Genomic DNA, 22,254 nt, shown 5'->3' with positions numbered 1-22,254 from the left:
CAGTGAGAGAAGATCGCGCCACTGCACTCTAGCCTGGGTGACAAGAGCGAGAGAGAGAGAGAGAAAAAAAGTCTCAAAAAAAAAAAAAGAAAAAGAAAAGAAAAGAAATCTGTCTGAGGGCTCATCCTGTGAAGTCTTGCAGCACTTAAAAGTGACGTGGCAGAGAGTGGGTGGGCTCCCAAGGTCAGAGTTTGAGGTCTGCTGCCAGCCGACTCCCTGAAGTAAGGAAGTTAATGGAGTTGTGCCTCCTTTCAGATTTGGGTATTCGGATTCCCGTTGGACATGTGGACTACTTCGTCAATGGAGGCCAAGACCAACCTGGCTGCCCCACCTTCTTTTACGCAGGTCAGAAAGCCAGTGAAAGTTGGTATTTGGCAACCCCAGAGATTGGAATTCACCAACAGCTTTTGTGTTGAGTCAGCCATAGTGGGCCATAGAGGGTCTGCTTGACAGTGTCCTTTGCTGTGTCCCATAATGCTTTACTCAGAATGTATTCAAGGATGGATGTCTTCAGAGCCCAGGCATTTGAGGGGAGGGTGTAGCACAGTCCACACCAACTGCATCCTCTACAGAGCCTTGCTGTGGCAGAGGCAAGCCATCATGCCCAAAGCTGGTGAGCAGAAGGATCAATTCACTGCCCAGCCATTTCACCACATTTACCAACTCCAACAGTTCTCTAAAATTGTTTTCAAGATGATCATTTTGAACACATTCAATGACTGTACATTTCCTCTCTTTAAATACGGCCTCCTGGAATGTTCTTTTTAATATAGTTATTGATATATTCTTAGCAGACTAAATTTGTCAAAAGCTAAGATCAATAATTATTTGGTTTTCTTATATCTTATGAATATAGCCAATATATCAGCATTTCATATAAAAATTTAAAATGCTGATTTCTGTTTACTATGTTTTTAGTCTTTTCTTGCTTTACCAAATTTCTAACATTTTAAGGATTCCTTTGACAATCTTACTGAATAACTACTGATCTATTTTACCAAATTTACTAGTTTTCCAAAAACATGCTTCTTTTCGCAATTTGTGAATTTCTCAGCAATTCTGATAAAATAGGATAGTTTGGTTTCAATGGCTTTTGAAGATTTGGTGGCATTTCAATTGACCACTTTTCATTTTTTCTTCATAACACAATTTGAGAAGGGTTTAGTTTGTCTCTGCCCCAGCTCCCTGTTGCAACTGGAAAGAGCTTGGCCATACAGAGTGTCTCAACCACAGGGGAAAGGAAAGTCAAAATATTGCTTGGCCTTGGTTGCAGGTCTCAGCAACGAGGTCTCAAGGTGCAGGGAGAGTTTGAAGACCCCAGGACCCTGGAGTTGTAGCTCACCACATACTTCTTAGTTCCAGCCAATTTATCCAATGTTGAATGCTGCAAACTTAAATAGTAAATAACAGTGAACTAAGTTTTGGTAAACTGGGATATTTGACAAATTCAGCATATCAGTCATTTGGCCCAGTGAGTCTCAGCACATTGGCTGTAGAGAGTGACCACAAACCATGGCTGATGCAGCAGTCTCACTGCTGGGTAGGGTATAATGAGGTTGTAAAAAATTGGTTGTATGGCTGATGATAATGGAGGTAAAAATATGCACAAATACCCATTTTGAGAAGTGGGGCAGCATCATCAACTCTCTATATATTCCCATTTTATGAAGAAGAGTTTGCATGATCATATAATCCATCTCAAGGCCAGGCACGGTGGCTCACACCTGTAATCTCAGCACTCTCGGAGGTTGAGGCAGGTGGATCACCTGAGGTCAGGAGTTTGAGACCAGCCTGGCCAACATGGCAAAACCCTGTTTCTATGAAAAATACAAAAATTTGTGAGGTGTGATGGTGTTCATCTGTAATCCCAGCTACTCAGGAGACTGAAGCAGGAAAATTGCTTAAACCCAGGAGGCAGAGTTGCAGTGGCCCAAGATCATGCCATTACACTCCAGCCTGGGTGACGGAGTGAGATTCCATCTCAAAAAAAAGAAAAAAAAGAATGCATCTCAAATCAAGCAATTTTCTTGATGGATTATGCTTACGTATCTCAGGAAAAGTAAAATGAAAAAAGTAGAATGTAGTAACCATGTACACTAATATTTTGAAAAAGTGATTTGAGGGGACTCCCAAGCATGTATTTACAGCTTGCTGGAATATAAAATTCAATAGAGTTTCGGTAAACAGCATAGATTTCCATTTGTCTTGACTGAAACCTTGGTTGTGTTTTTTCTCTGTTCAGGTTATAGTTATCTGATCTGTGATCACATGAGGGCTGTGCACCTCTACATCAGCGCCCTGGAGAATTCCTGTCCACTGATGGCCTTTCCCTGTGCCAGCTACAAGGCCTTCCTTGCTGGACGCTGTCTGGATTGCTTTAACCCTTTTCTGCTTTCCTGCCCAAGGATAGGTAAAGTGCTACCCCTTTGACTTCCTTTGACAATGTGGGGAAGTTCAAGCCCTGCTAGTTGTCCCCTCTTAATGTCCTGATCTCCTATGGTCAAGAATTCTATCCAATTGGGGAAAAGAAAATTAAGTGATGAGGTGCTCAGCCTGTTCTTACTTGGAGGTGGATGGTTGGTTCTCGTGCCCCACCCCTCACTCTCTATAGTGTTCCCTATGGCCATCCTTGCCCCCCACACACCCTTCCCACATACAGGTTCCACCACTCTCAGACCAGATGCTGCCTATAGGTCTTTCTCACTTCTGGCCATTCTCCAGTTCTTCGTAGACCCTAAATCTCTGTGTGGTGGGGAATCCCTAAGAGTGGAACACAAGACCCACATTAGAGGTCAGATATTCTGGTGGCCTCATGGCAGCTGGGGGGATGCCTAGTTGCTGGGGGACTTGGGCACCTTCCTGGATGATCCAGGCCAGTCTGGGGAAAGGATGCCAGGAAGGCTGCAGGATCTGGCCTCTAACTCACTTGTGTAGACCATTGCTACGAATATCCTGTGGTTATCCAGGATGGAGAGCTCCAGGAAAAACTCCTGGGCACTGGAAATTGTTTCTCTCCCTCCCGCACTCTCTCACTTCCCGCTACCCCTGGCTGCCACTCAACTGCAGCAGCTTGTCACTGCTTATATGAGTGAAATGGGTACCAGCTTGACAAAATAGTAAAGTAGGGTAGCTTCCAATGATAGAACCAGTCATCATTATTTCCTACTCATTGTGCATATGTCAGTTTCCCCTAGATGCCATGGACCCCAGACATAACAGCCACCTCACACTGTCTGCCCAGCCTCATCTCTCACTACACTTTCTCTTGCACTGAACACCTGGTGGTGCTACCTACTTGTGCTTCCAAGTGTACATCGGGCTTCCTCACCTGTGTGCCTTGGTCCTAACCATACTCTCTTCCCAGGATGCCCTCTCCCCACCTGTCATCCACTAGTCTTCAGGTCAAACACTTCCTGCTTCACCGTGCTCCCACTGCACGGGATATAAATGTCATGAAAACAACTACTATAGGAGATTGGTTTTGCAAGTTAGAGACAGATTAGTGTCAGATTTCTTATAATTACCTGCCAAGAATGAGTCAGATGATCTGAAAAGCATACTTCCATTTATGTGCGTGTTTACTGCCCACTGGACCGAGTTGCTGGGATCCCAGGACTCACCTCAGAATACAGCACATAGTGCGTGTACAGTGTAGATGTCTGTGGAATAAATGGGTGCATGAATTAATAAACACGTGGCTGGGTGTTTTGGGACCCTAAGATAGCCTTCTCAGGACTCTGCTGTCTTTGTTTCTTTATTTCCAGGACTTGTGGAACAAGGTGGTGTCAAGATAGAGCCGCTCCCCAAGGAAGTGAAAGTCTACCTCCTGACTACTTCCAGTGCTCCGTACTGCAGTGAGTAGGGGGAAATGCATGAGCTCAGCTCTGCCAGGGCACCACCAGAGGATTCCAGCCTAGTGTGGTAGCCTGGGTGGGAATGAATGATAAGGGCAAAGGTATCACCGGAGGCGTGGCAACAGCCCTTGGTCTGAACCAAAACTTTCAGAGTGAGTCCAACCGATTGCTCTTCAGACGAGGACTTGGGGGCTTCTTACCGTCTATCTACTGACCCTATTTCCTCTTACCCTCAAAATTTACCCTCCAGTGGGTCTTCTCTCTCGAGTGGTGTTTAGGAGTGTCCTCTGGTCGCCTCCTTTCTGCACTCTCATTTCCCACTTCTTGGCGCCCACCCTATGTGGTTCTCACCCTGGCAGCCTCCAAGGTCGGGGTCCCTGGGGAATACTGAACCTTTCCCTCTGGTCTCCTTCCCCTTCACAGATGCATTCCAGCTTCTCACTGTTGCTCCTAACCATGGCATTTCTTTGAAGCTAGGATGCTGGTGATTGTAACGATGTGAAATGTGAAATAAAAATGTGTCCAGAATCCATGAAATACATTACAAGCTGAACCATCATCCTTCCCTATGCTATGTGCATCTTAACTAGGGTGACTATACTTCCTGGTTTATGCTGGTTATCCTGGGGTCCTGTCTGCTTTATCATGTGTACAGGATAAAGTATGCTGGTTTGGATGATAAACTATATGCCACCCAATTTTAACTGATTTTCTGATCAGCTTGTGTCGAGTCAGTGAAGGGATCTTTGTGAAAATATCTTCCTGGTACTAGAAGGCCTGGTGCCGTATGACATGGAGCCCAGAGCTCAGACTCTGTGCTCACCTGGACCTGGATTCAAATCTCAGCTTCTCCACTTACCAGCTGTGTGATCAGGAACAAGTTATTTAAACTCTCTGAACTCTATATCCTTATGTGAAAATGGGAACCATAACAGTACCTACTTTAAAGAACCAGTTGTGAGTATAAAATAAAATGGCGCACAGGAGATCACTAGCACAGGGACTGGAACCCAATCAGTAATAATTTCCATCCCTTAGTCAATCAGAGAATTTGGGAGAATAGTTAGGGTGTTTCTATCTTCATGCCAGAGAAAATTTTTGGCTACCTCTTAGGAGCAAAGTGGACTACAGAGTCAACTGTGGGCTTTTCACGTCCTTATCAGCTCATTCAACAACCCAACTGGGAGACGTAAGGAAAGGGAAGCTCTGAGAGACTAAGTGGCATGCCCAAGGCTCCACGGCTGGGTGAAAAGGTCAGAACTCAACTCCAGGTCTCCTGACTCTAAACTCTATAGTCCTTCCTCACCACCACCATGCTTCCATCTTCTGAGAACCTGCTGTCTGCAGGCTGTATGTCTCAGCTCCCCTTCTGTCAGCGCCATCCCATCAGAGGTGGCATGCGGGAGGATGTTTTGTCTGGTGGTGGAGGTGGTGCTGCCAGGACCAGATGTCCTGACTTCTAATTCCAGCTGCTGGGCAGATTCACAGGAACCTGAGCTGGTGCCTCTGTGTCTGTGCAGCTAAGAATATACCTGGCAGGAAAGTGTGGGGAATGCCTGGAGACTAACAGCATGTTAAGTTCCCTGCTGAGGGGGTTCACAGGGCCATACTTTTTCTGACTGTTTCATATTTGTTGTGAGATCACCTCTCCACACCTTCAGAAGCATAGCCCTGTTGGTTCCAAAACCACAGAGGGGCACATAAACAGGCATGCTCTGCCTTGAGCTGTCACTTCTAGGGATGGAAGCGGAGTCCTCCCTGCTCTCCCTGGACAGATATGGGTAGGGAGAGGGTAGGGATCAGCAGCTCTCCAGCCACTCTCAGGCCATCATGGCACTGGGCTCCCACGCCTAGCACCCTTGGCCTGCTTTGACTTCAGCAATGTTGACCTGTGCCACGCATGCGCCAGCATGGGCAGAGGACCTTCTACCAAATAATAATTTTTAAACAATATAGTCCCTCATAGAACAGTTTTTCACATAGTGTACCTTCTCTCCATTACTTCACTCCATCCTTACCATGTCCTGTGTGATAAGTTGGGGGCTATTGCTTGTAGATGAGGGAACTGAGGCATGGAGAGGCTCAGTGTCTTAGGCAAGACAGCATGGCTTGTAAGCAGCAGGGTTGGGCCTTGGATCCAGGCTCCTGACCAACCACTCAGGACTCTGTGTTGTATGACATGAGACATGTTCCTGTGCAGATTTGATTCCACTAATTCCCACCCACCCAACATTAGGCCTGGCTCCCTTGGGGCCTCCAGGGTAAGTGAAGAAAGAAGCAGGCCAGGCGCAGTGGCTCACGTCTGTAATCCCAGCACTTTGGGAGGCTGAGGTGGGAGGGTTGCTTGAGGACAGGAGTTCGAGACCAGCCTGGGTAACATAGTGAGACCCAGTCTCTACAAAAATTGTTTACAATTAGCCAGGCAGGATGGTGCTCACCTGTAGTCCTTGCTACTAGGGAGGCTGAGGTGGGAGGATTGCTTGAGCCCAGGAGTTCAAGGCTGCAGTGAGCTGATTGTGCCAGTGCATTCCAGCCTGGGCAAGAGAGTAAGAACCTGTTTCTGAAGAAAGAGAAGAAGAAGAAGCAGGAGAAGGAGAAGGAGAAGGAGAAGGAGAAGGAGAAGGAGAAGGAGAAGGAGAAGGAGAAGGAGAAGGAGAAGGAGAAGGAGAAGGAGAAGGAGAAGGAGAAGGAGAAGGAGAAGGAGAAGGAGAAGGAGAAGGAGAAGGAGAAGGAGAAGGAGAAGAAGAAGAAGAAGAAGAAGAAGAAGAAGAAGAAGAAGAAGAAGAAGGAGAAGAAGAAGAAGAAGAAAGAATCTTAGAAAACTTTCTTAATCAATGATACTTGCTAGCAAAGGAAGAAGTATTAATAATATAATATAGCAAACTCAACCCTGACAATTAAATTCCTAAAGCTTCTGTAAGTTAGCTATTTTTTCCACATTGCAAATATCATCCTTTCCAGTTCAGCCCTTGCCCATCCCCATAACAATTGATATCCCATAGTAACATCTGAGAAGGAGAGACAGATGGGGTGTGGTGTCAGATGTCCTCCTCTGTGGAGGGGAAGCATTCAAGGCTCCTTTCTTCTTGTGGGTTCTTGGCATCTTGGCACCTTTTTGTGAGCCCTGTTCCCAACCCCAGGGAGCCCAGATGTGCCATAGCACTCCTTCAACTTAGTGCTGAGTTCACCTGCATCCAGTTTATATTCCCCTACCCAATGTTAGCCCATAAAATATGGCAAATGAAAAAGTACAGGTAGAGGAGAGGCGAAGGATTGCATCTCTAGCTTTGCATCACCAAAGGAGCCTGGGAAAATTCCCTGAGACTAAAGTGATTGCAAAATGCCACCAGGTGCACCTATCCCTTAATAAAAAGAAAAAGACAGTGTGTTAGGGAAACTGTAATATTTCTTTTCTTATTTATTTATTTATTTAGAGACAGAGTCTTGCTCTGTCACCTAGGCTGGAGTGCAGTGGCACGATCTTGGCTCACTGCAACCTCCGCCTCTTGAGTTCAAGCAATTCTTCTGCCTCAGCCTCCCGAGTAGCTGGGACTGCAGGCATCCGCGACCATGCCCGGCTAATTTTTTTGTATTTTTAGTAGAGATGGGGTTTCACCATGTTGGCCAGGCTGGTCTCGAACTCCTGACCTCAGGTGATCTGCCTGCCTTAGCTTCCCAAAGGGCTGGGATTACAGGCGTGAGCCACTGCGCCTGGCTTTCCTTAAAATTGTTAATTTTGATTTTTTTTTGAGACGGAGTCTCCCACTGTCACCCAGGCTGGAGTGTGGTGGCACAGTCACGGTTCACTGCAGCTACAACCTCTTGGGCTCAGGTGATCCTCCCACCTCAGCCTCCCAAATAGCTGGGACTACAGGTACACACCACATGCCCAGCTAATTTTTTGTTTTTGTTTCTTTGTAGAGACTGGGTCTTGCCATGTGGCCCAGGCTGGTCTTGAACTCCTAGGCTCAAGTGGTCTGCCCACCTTGGCCTCTCAAAGTACTAGGATTTCAGGCATGAGCCACCATGCCTGGCCTGTAATCTTTCTTACCTTCTCTTGCCAGAGGGACAGCAGGTCCCAGGGGTATCACCGTGGCCCAGGCTGTACACCCAGTCTATGTTGGCAACACTCACTTTGAGAGCTCCAGCGTCCATGCTGCTCAAGGGAGAGTCTGGATGCCACACAGGTAACCAGTGGCCGCAGGGAGAGGAGCAGTCTCCTACACACACAGCCTGCTTCCCTGACGCTGGGTGTATGGAGAGGGAGCAGGGCTGTTGCTATATTTTATGAGTTAATTCTCTCTGTCTTTTTTTTTTTTTTTTTTTTTTGGGACAGAGTTTCACTCTTGTCACCCAGGCTGGAGTGCAACGGCGCCATCTCGGCTCACTGCAACCTGTGCCTCTGGGGTTCAAGTGCTTCTCCTGCCTCAGCCTCCCTAGTAGCTGGGGTTACGAGTGCCTGCCACTATGCCTGGCTAATTTTTATATTTTTAGTAGAGAGGGTTTCACCATGTTGGCTAGGCTGGTCTCAAACTCCTGACCTCAGGTGATCCGCCCGCCTTGGCCTCCCAAAGTGCTGGGATTAGAGGAGTGAGCCACCGCGCCTGACCTTATGAGTTAAATCTTTAGTTTATGTCTTCGTCTATTTGTGCTACTATGACACAGTACCTGAAACTGGGTAACTTACAAAACTCAGAAATTTATTTTCCCGCAACTCTGGAGGCTGGGAAGTCCCAGATCAAGGTGCCAGCATTCCATGTCTATAAGGGTTGCACTCTCTGCTTCCAAGAAGGTGCTTTGCTGTTGCATTCTCCAGAGGGGACAGACACTGCGTTAACACACAGCAGAAGGCAGAAGGTCAAAAAAGGGCCTTGCCAATTCCCTTGAGCCCTTCTATAAGGCACTATTTCATTCATGATAGTAGAGCCTTCATGACTTAATCCCTTCCCTCAAAGGCCCCACCTCTCAATACTGTTGCACAGAGCATTCAGTTTAAACATGAATTTGGAGGGTACACAAACATTCAAAGGATAGCCATACATGATAGATGCATTTTGGCTCATTCAAGATCATCCCACCATGAATACGTCAGCAAACAAGGGGAAGTAAAACATTAGTATTACAAAATAACAAAAACTAACATTACTGAATGCTTCCTAGGCACAGGCACGGTCCTGAGGACTTCATACATATTAACCCACTTATTTCATACCTAGGGTATCTTTTTTTTTTTTTTTGAAGCGGAGTCTTGCTCTGCCACCCAGGCTGGAGTGCAGTGGTGCAATTTCTGCTCACTGCAACCTCCGCCTCCTGAGTTCAAGTGATTCTCCTGTCTCAGCCTCCTGAGTAGCTGGGATTACAGGCGTGTGCCACCACACCTAGCTAATTTTTATATTTTTAGTAGAGATGGGGTTTCACCATGTTGGTCAGGCTGGTCTCAAACTCCTGACCTCAGGTGATCCACCCGCCTAGGCCTCCCAAAGTGCTGGGATTACAGGCGTGAACCACTGCCCCTGGCCAAGTGTCTATTTTTATTATCCTCAGTTTACACTTGAGGAAACTGAGGATCTGAGATTATAGGTAGTCTGCTCCTGGGCACACAGCTACTAAGAGATAGAGCCAAGATTCCCAACTACACTGCTGCTCTCTGGGATTTTTGCCCATTGTACCTTCTGCCCTCTGGCCAGTCTCTGTTGTGCTTTGGTTTCCTAGTGCATCACAGCCTCGTGGAGTTTCACTTGAAGGAACTGAGAAACAAGGACACCAACATCGAGGTTACTTTCCTTAGCAGTAACGTCACCTCTTCATCTAAGATCACCATGTACGTAAGTGTCCCACCTGGTTGACCCTTCCCCTTAGGAGCTGGTTACTTTTTCATTTTACACACATAGACATCCCAGGTCAGGGACTGTGTGATTGCTGATGCATGGACCCAGCCGGCTTGGCTGGGGGCAGCACCTACTATAGATCCAGCCACAGACACATGCTGAGGAGCTGCTCAGTAGTGGGTCCAAATATAATAGATTCAGACGAGAGTAGGCAGGGCAGGCAGGCAGCAGGGATGGCATGTCCCAACATGTGGAGAGGACATAGGAATCAGGTCCCTGAGAGGAAACAGTACTCTGGAATCCAGACAGTGCGGGTATCAGGGATGTCAGTAGGGAGGAGGGCCTCAGTCACCATCCCAGGGAGGGCTAGCCAGAGCCTGGAGAGCACCCACTCCTGGGAAAGGAGAGCAGTTCTGGGTCAGTTACCAGAATGGAATCTGAGGCACAGGGTCAGTCAGCAAAGGAGTGCGAGCTGAGGGCCAGACTAGCGGCCAGGAAGGCTTGAGGCTGGGTGATTCCTGGAACTGGGGCTAATCATTCCCTTCCTTTGTTGGGGCAGACTTGGGCTTGGGGGCTGGTGGGACTACACTTGAAGTGAGAGGGCAAAGAACCCCAACTGTAGGGAGCCACAGCCTGCAGGGGATAAGAAGTCAGCAGCCATGGTGCATGCTTCTTTAAAAAGCAACCGGTTAGTTATTCACAAGCCAGGGGGAGACAGACTGTCAGATAATGTCACTGTCTCAGTCAGAGTCCGGTCAGGAAAACAGAGGAGGTCCCAGAGAAGGAATTTAGCACAGCAAACTCATTACAAGTGTGTTGGATGAGCTGGAAAACAGAGATGGGGACACAATGCAGAGATTACTCACAACAGGAGCCACTACAACCCTAGGCTAGAGGGACAAAGCAGGAGTGGCGTTAGCAAAGCTGGGTCCACAGGGAAGGCTGCTTGGCAGGAGCTGAACCCATGGGAAGTGCAGCCCCTCTGGAACCCCTGCCCAAAGCAGCCACCCACCTGAGCATGCTTCCACTGGGTTAGACCTCGCTGGAACCTGCTGGTGGGGGAACCTGCAGGGGAATAGATCAATCCAGAGCAAACAGAGAAATGACTAGTGCACACACACTTAAATGTGTAAGCAATGCCCTGAGAGTGACAGCATAGAAGACAGAGTCTGACTGAGTCTAAGGAAATGATGAGCAGGCTTTCCCGGAGCTACCCAGGCCAGGCTTAGGGAGAATGTGACACCTCTGGTGTGTGTGGAGCACAGATTTGGGGTTATGGGGATGGTGTGAGGCTGGAGAGGCAAGTCAGAGCCAGACCCTGCCAGGCCTTGAAGGACAGGTTTTTATCCTGAGAGTAGTTTGGAGAGCCACTGGGAGTTTTAAACAGGACAGTGATGAGATCAGATGTGAGTTTGGAGATATTTCTCGGGCTGGGATGTTGGACATAAACTCTGCTATGAGGCACTACAAGTTTCTGCTGGAAGGAGTGCACTTCTTCACTCCCAAACCCGTGGCCACTAGCTGGTGTTCCTTCCGGCTCACCCAAGGTCACACAGCTAGGTACAGCCATCAGGATTCCAACACAGGCCTGCAGGTGCCCACAGGGCCTTGCAGATTGTGGCTGGGTATCGGTAAGCCAAGTACCTTTCATTAGACCCGCTCAAAGTTGTGCTACTTCTAGAAGTGTGTTTTCATCATCTTCTAGCCCATTGGTAGGTCCAGCAACACTGGCAGGAGTCATGAAAATGACCCACAACCCTGACTGCACGTTGGAATCACCTGGAGAGCTTTAAAAAATACTGACGCCAAGCCCCCCCAACCCAGACCAATCACATCAGGGTCTCTGGGCATAGGCTCCACAGCTACACTTTAAAAGCTCCCTGAGTAATTCTAGTCGACATCCGCAGATTAGCGCTTCCTCCTCCACGAAGAGGTTCACATAACTCTTTTGAAGAAGGCGCCAGAACATGATTCACTTCTTGCAGATCAGAAATTGGGGGAAAAATGGGGAGAAGGTTACGTGTGGTCTTTCTCCAAATTTCTATAGGTTTAGGCAACTCTAAGATTTCCTTCTAATTGGAGAATTAACCTGGGCCAACTCCCCAAACCACTCACTTAAAAGATTTTTCATATTCCTTGTATTTTACAAACTCTTCAGTCTAAGCTTAAAGGAAACAATCTTATTTTTTCCTCTGAAATATTTCAAAAGACTTGTGAATTTAAAAAAAGAGGGAACGGTTTTTAAACAAAACTATACATGATCTTCCCTCAGAAGGAAAAAACAAGTGATATGACTAACACTGGGCCAAAAAGAACACAAAGAAGCCCTGTCACCACTCTGTGAAGGTCAGAAAGGAACGGGAAACCCAGTTAGCAAGGGTGGTTCCCCATACCCCCCCCTCCGACCCCCGCCGAGAGGAACGCAGCGCCCTCCTTCTTTCCTCTTTCTCAGAGTCCCACTTGGAGGCCAGGGAGGATCAGGAAGGGCCCCACAAGTCAAATTCCTTCCCTAGCTGGGTAGTGCAGCCCTGCTGGGCGCCCTCCTTGATCCCCAACTCACCACCCTCAGGCTCTGCTGGCTGGGCTGTGCCTTGCACTCAGCATGAAGACTTTCCTCATTGAATCTCACGATTTTTTGCTTTTGTCTCCAGTACCTAGTACCTAGGGGGTACCACAGCCCTTTTGGAAGCACCCTGCTAGGTTGATCACTTCATACTCCTCCCTCATCTTTGTCTCAGTCCAAAGTGGTGCCTGAATCTTTAAACATAAAGGGAATCTGGGGCGGGGGGGGGGCAAAGCCAAGAGGGTGGGTAAAGACAGAACTGGATGCCGTTTTCACTCTGAGCCTCCTAGGCTGAAGTCAGTATGAACCAAACCCTATGGTTCAAGTTCATAGCAGCATGTAGGGAAGCTGGGACTTACACCTAGTTGCTATGTGACTCCACAGCCACCTTGCCGGGTTAGGTAACTTGTCCAAAGCCAAACAGCTGGGAAGACAAACCTGGGTTTGACCCAGCTCTGTCTGCGCTTCATGATCTGTTTTCTTGTTGCTGTTCCCACCCACACATTCATACTTGGCCTAAAACAGAAAAGTCCTTACACAGAATTCTTTGAAAAGGAATGTCGTAAAAGAGGGTTTCTACTTCTGGGTAATTGGATCTGAAGGTGAAGATCTCTTCCAGCTAGGAATCCAAGAATGAGGAACAGTTTTTCCAGATATAAAAATCCAGGAGCTACTATTTTTGTTGTGGTGTCCACTTGTTTATTCTAAAAAATCAACAACTACTTTCTTGGTCATATTCAAAGCTGTAGGTGTGGGCAGAGGGGCTGGTGAGGGTGACACAAAGGACTGTGGTAAGGAGCTAACCACTTGGTGCATGACAGCCAACCAGTGCCACCAGCAGAGCCCGATCGGAGTTAAAGGGGAAGTATAGGTGGTAAGGGCTACACTCATTTACTTTCCCTTTACCCTTTTCTTGCAGACCTAAGCAGCAATGCTATGGGAAAGGAATCATAGCCCATGCCACCCCACAGTGCCAGATAAACCAAGTGAAATTCAAGTTTCAGTCTTCTAACCGAGTTTGGAAAAAAGACCGGACTACCATTATTGGGAAGTTCTGCACTGCCCTTTTGCCTGTCAATGACAGGTAAGCCCCAGTATCCACCTCCGCCCCAGACGCACTCACACATCAAGGATCAGTCTTGGCCTTAGATGTGCTGCCTGTTGAGGTTCAGTCTCATCATAGTGATTACCATCTTAGAAACGGAGATGACAGAGACCCAGTGTTTTCCAGAACCTCCTGTGGGACCATCTTGGGTTGGGGAAATTCCACGGTATTTGTTCTACATGTTTGGTTTCTACGTAAGATTTTATTAGAACAAAGTTTTCTCATTGCATATTTTCTCCTCTGTGGCCTCCACTCCAACTGTGTCACGGGTCACATTCATGGGTGTGGATCCAGAATCCACATCCCCTTTCCCTTCCTCTAAAGGCATTTATGTCATTAACCTTACCACCCCTGGGCACTTGGACCACAGGAACTGGCTCTTAATCCTAGGTGATTGCAGACTTCTTTCACCAGACATCATGGGAATTCAAAAGCCACACAATGCCAAGCCCTGTCTCCTCACCAGCCACTGCTCTCTTATTGCTCTTCTCTTCCAGAGAAAAGATGGTCTGCCTACCTGAACCAGTGAACTTACAAGCAAGTGTGACTGTTTCCCGTGACCTGAATTTAGCCTGCGTATAGTTTAACCTGGGCAGGACACATCTCCCTGCATTTTGTTTTGGTTTTTTTTTGAGAGAGGTGTGATGAGGGATGTGTGTGTGCAGCTTATTGTAGACCATTACTACTAAGGAGAAAGGCAAAGTTCTTTCTTATTTTCCCCATAATCAGCTACCCTGGAGGGGAGGGAGAACTCATTTTACAGAACTTGGTTTCCACTGTCGATCTTATGTACATACCCATTTTAGCTTTCCCATGCATACTTAACTGCACTTGCTTTATCTCCTTGGACATCTGTACTTAGGATTCAATAGAAACATGTACAGGGTAAACAATTTTTTTTAAATAAAACTTCATGGAGTATCTGAATCATTTAATTGTTTTACTTGAATGGAATTCTGTTACCTACAAAAAGTTGAGATTTATGCTCTGTGGGATTGGAGAAAACAGTATTGCATTATCTGTATTAAAATAGCAACTAAAAGAAGTACTTGGAAAAAGAGAGGGGATGAAGGGTAGGGAGGAAGATGGCACCATTTACCAACCCTTACCATTACCTCCTCTGGATATCTGGAAGGTTTGAGGGATCAGAGAGATCTTGGGGAATACAGGTAGATTTCCTCTGGGCTAGTGTTTCCCAAACTTTGATCTTTGTAAATAACCTTGTATCAGCCGCAGCCCAGCAAAAAACAGATGGCGCGCTCAGTCTGGGTTATTTGAGGAGAATTTAAGAAAAGGACTATTTGCCATAGTTTTTTTGTGGGGAAACCACAGGGATAATGCAGTTCCCTGAAGCTACTGGCAGTAGGAGCTGCTACTACCCTACCCGTGAAGAGGCCAGAGAAGGAGGGGAAGCACCAGGAGGCTGCAGACCTGCAGTGCAGGGACACAGCCAGCCAGCAGCAACCCAGCAGGGAGGGAGCAGGAGCACAGGTTCTCTGACTTCACTCTTCCTCCTCCCCCATTTTCCTGCTAGTGCTCCCCATTAAGGACACCCAACAGAAGCCAGAGGGCAAATAACACATTGACATGGCCTAACCAGGCCCGGGGCATATAGCAGGACAGAGAAGGTTGAAGAGTGGATGGGAAGGGGGTGGGGAACTAACAGATATGGCACACGCCTTCACCACTTTCTCAAATCCAGGTTCCCCCCTGGATTCTTTCATTCTTTAAATTCACTTTTTTAAAAACATAAATAAATGAGCTTTAAAAGGAAACTGCTGACTTGTTGATTCACTCTCCACAATAAAGACTGGGAGAATGACGTAAGGAATGGCTGCAATTACTTCATCTGGGCCAAGTCAGCCAGGGCACTGAGAGAGCTTCGGCCTTCGTCCAGGCCTTGGAAATGCAACCAAAAGGACAGGTGAGGCTCACAAAGATGTTTAACTGTCTGCATGATCACAGTCATGTCTAAAGAATACACATGTTCCCTGCTATGTAGGCTTGCAATTTTCTGTTTTGCCTCAAACCAAAAACCCTCCTTTCCTTTTCCTTCTCTTTACTCCACCCAGGTTCCTCCCTAGAGACAGTCTTACCCTGAGCTGTATTACGCTGTACTTCCATTTGCCATCTTGGGAGACACTGCTTAGCACATACTTCTTCCTTAGTTTTCCCCACTGCTCATTGCTTTTTTTTCCAAATGTGTATCACATTTCTATGATGAAAATCATATTGTGGGCCGGGCATGGTGGTTCACACCTGTAATCCCAGCACGTTGGGAGGCCAAGCCAGGTGGATCACTTGAGGTTAGGAGTTCAAGACCAGCCTGGCCAACATGATGAAACTCCATCTCTACTAAAAATGAAAAAAAAAAAAAAAATTAGCTGGAAATTAGTCAGTGTGGCGGCACACGCCTGTAATCCCAGCTACTCAGGAGGCTGACGCACAAGAATTGCTTGAACCCAGGAGGCAGAGGTTGCAGTGAGCTGAGATCATGCCACCGTATGCCAGCCTAAGAGACACAGTGAGACTCCGTCTCAAAAACAACAACAACAACAAATCATGCTTTGTGATGTTGATGCTAACTGGTGTTAAACTGACTCAATCTGTTTTTCAGTGGCCTCAAATTCCATTCTGCTTTTGGCCATAGCCCTGGGTTTCTTTGCGAATATTTTCTTATTTTTAAACACTGTTAGACTTTCTCACATGTTATTTTGCTCCCACTTTGGATTATTGCCTTACATGGAAAAACCAGTTTCTCCACTCATAAATTAATCCTAGAAACAAATACAATGAGAACATTATAATGTTTAACATTCCAACTAGATACTGTGGTCTGATGCAGGCTCAAGTCCTGGGCCTGTTTTTTCCTTTTTTTTTTTTTTTTCCTTTCATGTTCAGGAGGCAAAATTTTTTCTTTACTAAAAAGGGAAAATTTGCAAGTATGTGAGAGATGTTAAAACTTTATCAACACTGGCCAGGCACAGTGTTGTCCAGCACTTTGGGAGGCCAAGGCAGGCGGATCACCTGTGGTCTGGAGTTCGGGTGAAACCCTGTCTCTACTAAAAATACAAAACATTAGTCGAGCGTGGTGTTAGGCACCTGTAATCCCAGCTACTCGGGAGGCTGAGGCAGGAGAATCGCTTGAACCCGGGGGGGCGGAGGTTGCAGTGAGCCAAGATCGAGCCACTGCACTCCAGCCTGGGCAACAAGAGCAAAACTCTGTCTCAAAAAAAAAAAAAATTATCAACACTGAATGGAGACATTTTTCTATATGTAATCACTGGATGGAAAGCATATAAAAAAATGTATAACTGTCTATGAGATGGAATGTTGTTTAATGCTGGGTCTATGTGGTACCTAAAATCATCCTGTCCAGGGGTAGGTGGCCCACACTTTGGGAAACATGGCTTTAAGTAGATGGGATGTCTGTGGGGTCAGGGAGAGATAACACGGAACTCTGCTCCATGGCAGAACAAAAGCAGAGCTTGGGTCTCCCTTGCACACCCACTTTGCTCACTCTGCTGCAGTCTTTTCATGGACAGAGACTATTACAGAACTAATTAAATTCAACAGGCAGATTCACCACCAAGTGCAAGATACACTGCCGAAAGATACAGAACAATGTGACCTTGGAATAGCCATGCAACAAAAACATCCAACATTGCACAGCTTTTTACTATGTTCCAGGCACCATTCTGAGTGTTTCATATGTATTAACATATTTTATCCTCTCAGCGAGCCTATGAGATACATGCTATTGTTATCCCACTTTACAGATAAAGAAATCAAGAGGCTGAGGAACTTTCAAGATCACAGGTCTAGTAAGTAAAGGAGCCAGGATTCAAATGCCAGCTGTCCGCCCCAGAGCCAGGTGATTAATCACCACGCTAACCAGACTCAGAAACATGACAGAGAAGTAGCCCCTAAAGGTCCACAATGCAATCCTGTGGGACTGGATACATAATTTGCAGGGTTCAGTGCAAAATAAAAATGCAGGCTCCTTATTTAAGTTGAGAATTTCAAGATGGTGACAGCAGAGCATGAAACCAAGTGTGGGGCCTGAGTGGAGCCCTGTGCCCAGGTGTACAGGTCGCATACCCAGGAAGCGGGCCTTGCAGCCAGGTGAGCCACGCTGTCAATTCCCAGAGCCGGGCATTCCAGCCGAGCTTGTGTAGTGCAGCTGACTGTGAACCCAGACAAACCTCAGTTGGCTAAGGAAGAAAGTTGTGAAGGATGAAAAAAAGGTCATAGGGCCTTTGAGAGGGGTGCTAGTGTTTCTTACAGAAAATATTCAGACCCGGCTGGGCACGGTGGCTCACACCGGTAATCCCAGCACTTTGGGAGGCTGAGGCGGGTGGATCACCTGAGGTCTGGAGTTCGAGACCAGCCTGGCCAACATGGTGAAGCCCTGTTTCTACTAAAAATACAAAAATTAGCCAGGCATGGTGGCAGGCACCTGTAATCCTAGTTACTTGGGAGGCTGAGGCAGGAGAATCGCTTGAACCTGGGAGGTGGAGGTTGCAGTGAGCCAAGACTGTGCCATTGCACTCCAGCCTGGGCAACAAGAGCAAAACTCTGTCTCAAAAAAAAAAAAAGAAAAAGAAAAAAAGAAAAGAAAAAAAAAAAAGAAAGGAAAATATTCAGACCCCAGGGGACATTCCTATATTAACCATCACTAAATTTTTCAGATGAATGTTGTTTAAGGTTCCTCTACACTAGAGGCTGTGGGAGCTTGGTTCCCACTGCACAGCTTGGTGACAGGTAGGAGAGAGTCCATCTCCAATAGCATTTTGGAATGCTGTCCCCAACATCTGGAGCACAAGATGCCAGAGAGAGATTGGGATGGGTTGATAAGGGAGAAGATGACTTCCTATCCTCTTTCAAGGTCTGATGATCCACACTTTGAGAACAGACGTAGGAAAGACCTTCTACTCCTGTGTCCTACAGGTGTGAGATTGTCTAGCAACTGCAGAGTGGTTAACAGCAAAGAGGACATGTGTACTCACTTCTGAATAGCAGGGCTGGCTGCTTCAACAGAGCGAGAAAAAGGTGGGAGTAGGAGGACAGGGGAGAGGAAAGGAGATGGAAGCATGGATGGAGGTGACTGCAGTCAGATAAACAGTTGTTCGGCACACAAACCCAGCGTTCCATAAAGTCCTATGCAGACTCCGTGAGTTCACAATAGTTTCCCTTGCCAGCATCTCACAAACTCTGCCTTGATTACAAATCTTCTCATGACAAATCAAGCCCTTGGCCAACAGGGACTTTGTCTTGTCTGCTGTTGTACTCCAAGTCCCTAGCACACAGTAGGTTCTCGATTATTTGTTAGAAAATGAATAAATAAGTGGTCCCAGGAAGTATTTTCACTTCTAAGGCTTAATTATTGGCAGAATTCACCACTGAAGCCATCTCAGTGTTGGCTTTTCTTTGCGAGTAGTTTTTCACTAATTTAATCTCTTCACTTGTTACAGATGTATTCAGATTTTCTTTTTCTCTTGAATCTATTTCAGTAATTTGTACCTTTCTAAGAACTGTCCATTTTATTTAAGTTATCTAATTTGTTGGTACACAATTGTTTGCGGTATTCTCTTATAATTCTTTTCATTTCTATAAGGTCAGGAATGATGTCTCCTCTCTTATTCCTGATTTTAGTAATTTAAGTCTTCTCTCTTTTTTCCTTGGTAAGTCTAGATAAAGATTTGACAATTTCATTGATCTTTTCGAGGAACCAACTTTGGTTTTCTATTCTCTAGTGTGATAATTGCTACTCTAATCTTTATTGTCTTTCTCGATCAGATATTATTCTACATCATTTTTAAAAACAGCTAAAGCCACAAATCTGCCTTGACCCTTTTGTTTTTGCTTCTGCTCTGTCAATCTTCCTTGAGGCAGCAGATCTTTCATGACCTATTGCCCAAAAGGAATAGAGTCATAGGGTCACAGACAATTCTTGGAAAAATTTACATTGGTTAATATATCAAAATGATATTCTGCTACATATGCATAATTTATCTTCACTCTTGGACCACAAATATCTATTTCAGAGACAAATTTGGAGTGGAATTTTCCTTAACATTATCCTCAATAGAGCCTGAGATATAGATACACTCATTTTCTCACTCAAATCCTGAGACCTCAATGGTCGTTTACCAGACGTTGGAATTCCTAAATGAATACCATTGTCTTAAAAATCATATCCCTCAGATCAGAAGGCTAGAGTGCTCTAGTACAGGAGTCCTCAACCCCTGGGTGAGTGAACATTAAACCTGAGCTCCATCTCCTGTCAGGTCAGCTGTGGCACTGGATTCCAGGAGTGTGAACCCTATTGTGAACCATGCATGCAACGGATCCAGACTTTGCTCTCCTTATGAGAACCTAACTAATGCCTGATGATCTGAGGTGGAACAGTTTCATCCTGAAATCATCCCCCTCACCACCGTCCCCGCACTGCACTGGTCCGTGGAAAAATTGTCTCCCGCAAAACCAGTCCCTGGTGCCAAAAATGTTGGGGACCACTGCTGTAGTAGATACCTAGTCAGTTTGAGGTGTCGTTTTTTTTTTTTTTCAGGTGGACAGAAAGTAGGATTTATTGTTGGCCTTTGGGAGGGGCAGCACAGTGGAAGCCCTCATGAGTGCAGGGCCCACCACTTGTCCAGAGGGCCACGACTGGGGATGTACTTGACCCCACAATCATCTGGAATGAGCCGTTTCTCAGCCACCATGTCTTCACATTGAACTTGGTAATGCCCCACTTCTTTGAGATGTGGATCTTCTGGTGGCCAGGGAACTCGGCCTTGGCCCTGCACAGGGCCTCAATCACATGCTCCTTGTTCTGCAGCTTGGTGCCGGTGGACACGATGACGTGACCAATGTGAACCCTGGCCATAGTGCCCTGGGGCTTTTCAAAGGCACCTCATATACCTGTTTGGAGCCTGTCAGCCCAGCACAGGACAACGTCTTGTTGATGTGCATAACGTGGAAGGGGTGGAGCCGCGCTCGGATATGAAAGCCATCCTTGCCACAACTTTTTGTCATGTACTTATTGGCACAAATTCGGGCAGCCTCCAGGACTTCAGAGGAGAGCTGCTCATATTCATCTGACACCATGTGGCCACAGAGTGGAAACTCATCCACTTTTGCCTTCTTCCACCCCAGGTCAAAGATGGGAATCTCGGCATCAGCAACACCTCACCAGAAGAGAGGCTTTGTGTTGTTCTTATAATAATGGTAACACTGGGTGAGGCAGCAGCCCATGGTGACACCAGAATCTTCAGTGGCACGCCAAAGGGAAAGAGCTTGAGGTGTCTTTTGAACTTAAGAGTCATCCCTTTCTCTAAGAACTGACCCCATCTAGAAGATGGGCAGCCCCAATTGTACTGCATGACCCTGTCCTCAGACCCAGCTGAATGGACCAGAAGTAGACAGCTGACTGAATCTGGACAAGGTAGATTTCCTTCCCGGAAGTCTGAAATTACGACTAAGAGGCAGCCGTACTTGTCTTCTGGTTGTTGGAATTGTTCCATATGAACTCAGGAGCTGAGGGCGAACATATTCCATGAGAACAGAGAAACAGGGAAGACTGCCCTGTTGGAAAACAGAAACATGTTGCGGTTCTCCTAAGAGAAACAGAAACAGAAACAGAAGATGGTGACTGAGTCCCCGACAGCTTTCTGCTTTCCCTGATGGCTTTCTGATCTAGTCCCATATTAAAATCTAGTGGCATTTCTGACTTTGAATTCCATAAGACACCCCTGTGTCCTTATAAGTTCTCCTTTGCTTTGTCATCTTAATTATCAACATCGTCAACATTATCAACAAAAAAGATAAAACTTCCTGAACATTTACTATGTGCCAAGTAAAGTTCCAATTAGTTTACACAAATTATCTTATTCAATCCTCCCAATAAATCCATGTATTACTTCATTTTACATATGAGGAAACAGGGACAAAGAAATTAAGTAACCTGTCCACTACAGTTAGCAATGGATAAAATCAGGATTCACACCAAGGCCATCTGACTTCAGAATCTGAGCTCTAACCACCATGTTATACAGTTTAGCCTGCTCACGTTGGTTTCTAGCACTTGCAACTAAGACGTATTAGCTAAATAGGGCTCCTCAGTTTGGCCCTACTCTGCCTAGCTAAAATTATCCGCCATTTTCCCCAGTGTGCTGAAGCCAGCATTCCCCTAAAACATACTATGGTCAATGTCACCTCCATGCCTTTTTGCTCCTTCTCCTTCCCACCCCCCCACTTTCATATTCTACCAATAATTCAGGATCCACTTCCAGTTCTATCTTCCCCAGGGAACCTGGTCACCTGTATGTTCTATCAGTCAGTAACTATGCTGCCTTGCAATGGTGGTTAATAGCTTACTGCATGTATGTCAGGCCTCTATGATGAGACTGTAAGGTCTTTAAAAGCAGGGGCTATGTTTTCTCTTTCGCTGTGTCCCCAAAACACTATAATTCATCGTAAGCATGCAATAAAAGCTCCTTGAATTGAACTAAAGGCAGTAATCTTAGTGGCATAGACAAAGGCAGGGAGAGAAGGTCAGGCACAGAGAGGCTTACCTTTAAAGGAGAGCTTAATGTCTTTTCATAAGTGTCAGGAATGGCCTTCACGTACTCATCTTGTTTTAAAATTTTATGTGTCAATATTACATTTTAAAAGTTTTAAATCTCTATAGGAAAAAGGATATTATATTGAAACATAAATCTTCCATAATTGCTGAATTCTCACCCAGCCCTTGATCTCCTTGTTGAGTGGTCCCAAGTCTGACATTCTGAAAGTGACATATGCTGCTCCCCACAGCCTCAAACACATCTCTGATCTCACTCTTGGGCACACCCCAAGCCCTGGGATGACCATCACAACTCCCCCCTGCACCACCATCTCAGA

General features: G+C 46.2%; 1 protein-coding gene and 1 pseudogene across 1 annotated transcript in view; one reads left to right on the top strand and one right to left on the bottom strand.

Moving 5' to 3' along the window:
• The window catches only part of PLA1A (phospholipase A1 member A), a 32,150-nt gene extending 17,873 nt beyond the window's left edge, over positions 1-14,277 (top strand). Inside the window, 6 exon segments of the mRNA NM_001131392.1 lie at positions 256-345; positions 2,243-2,410; positions 3,765-3,854; positions 9,567-9,675; positions 13,165-13,329; positions 13,848-14,277. Coding sequence (NP_001124864.1) covers positions 256-345; positions 2,243-2,410; positions 3,765-3,854; positions 9,567-9,675; positions 13,165-13,329; positions 13,848-13,932 — 707 coding nt within the window. The 3' untranslated portion in view covers positions 13,933-14,277.
• A 1,709-nt stretch (positions 14,278-15,986) lies between these two features.
• On the bottom strand, positions 15,987-20,955 carry LOC129058468 (large ribosomal subunit protein uL16-like; annotated as a pseudogene).
• Positions 20,956-22,254: the final 1,299 nt, after the last annotated feature.

Source organism: Pongo abelii, chromosome 2 (assembly GCF_028885655.2).
Source record: "Pongo abelii isolate AG06213 chromosome 2, NHGRI_mPonAbe1-v2.0_pri, whole genome shotgun sequence".
In the NCBI taxonomy this organism is placed as follows: domain Eukaryota; kingdom Metazoa; phylum Chordata; class Mammalia; order Primates; family Hominidae; genus Pongo; species Pongo abelii.
This window is presented reverse-complemented; position numbering and strand designations above follow the sequence as displayed.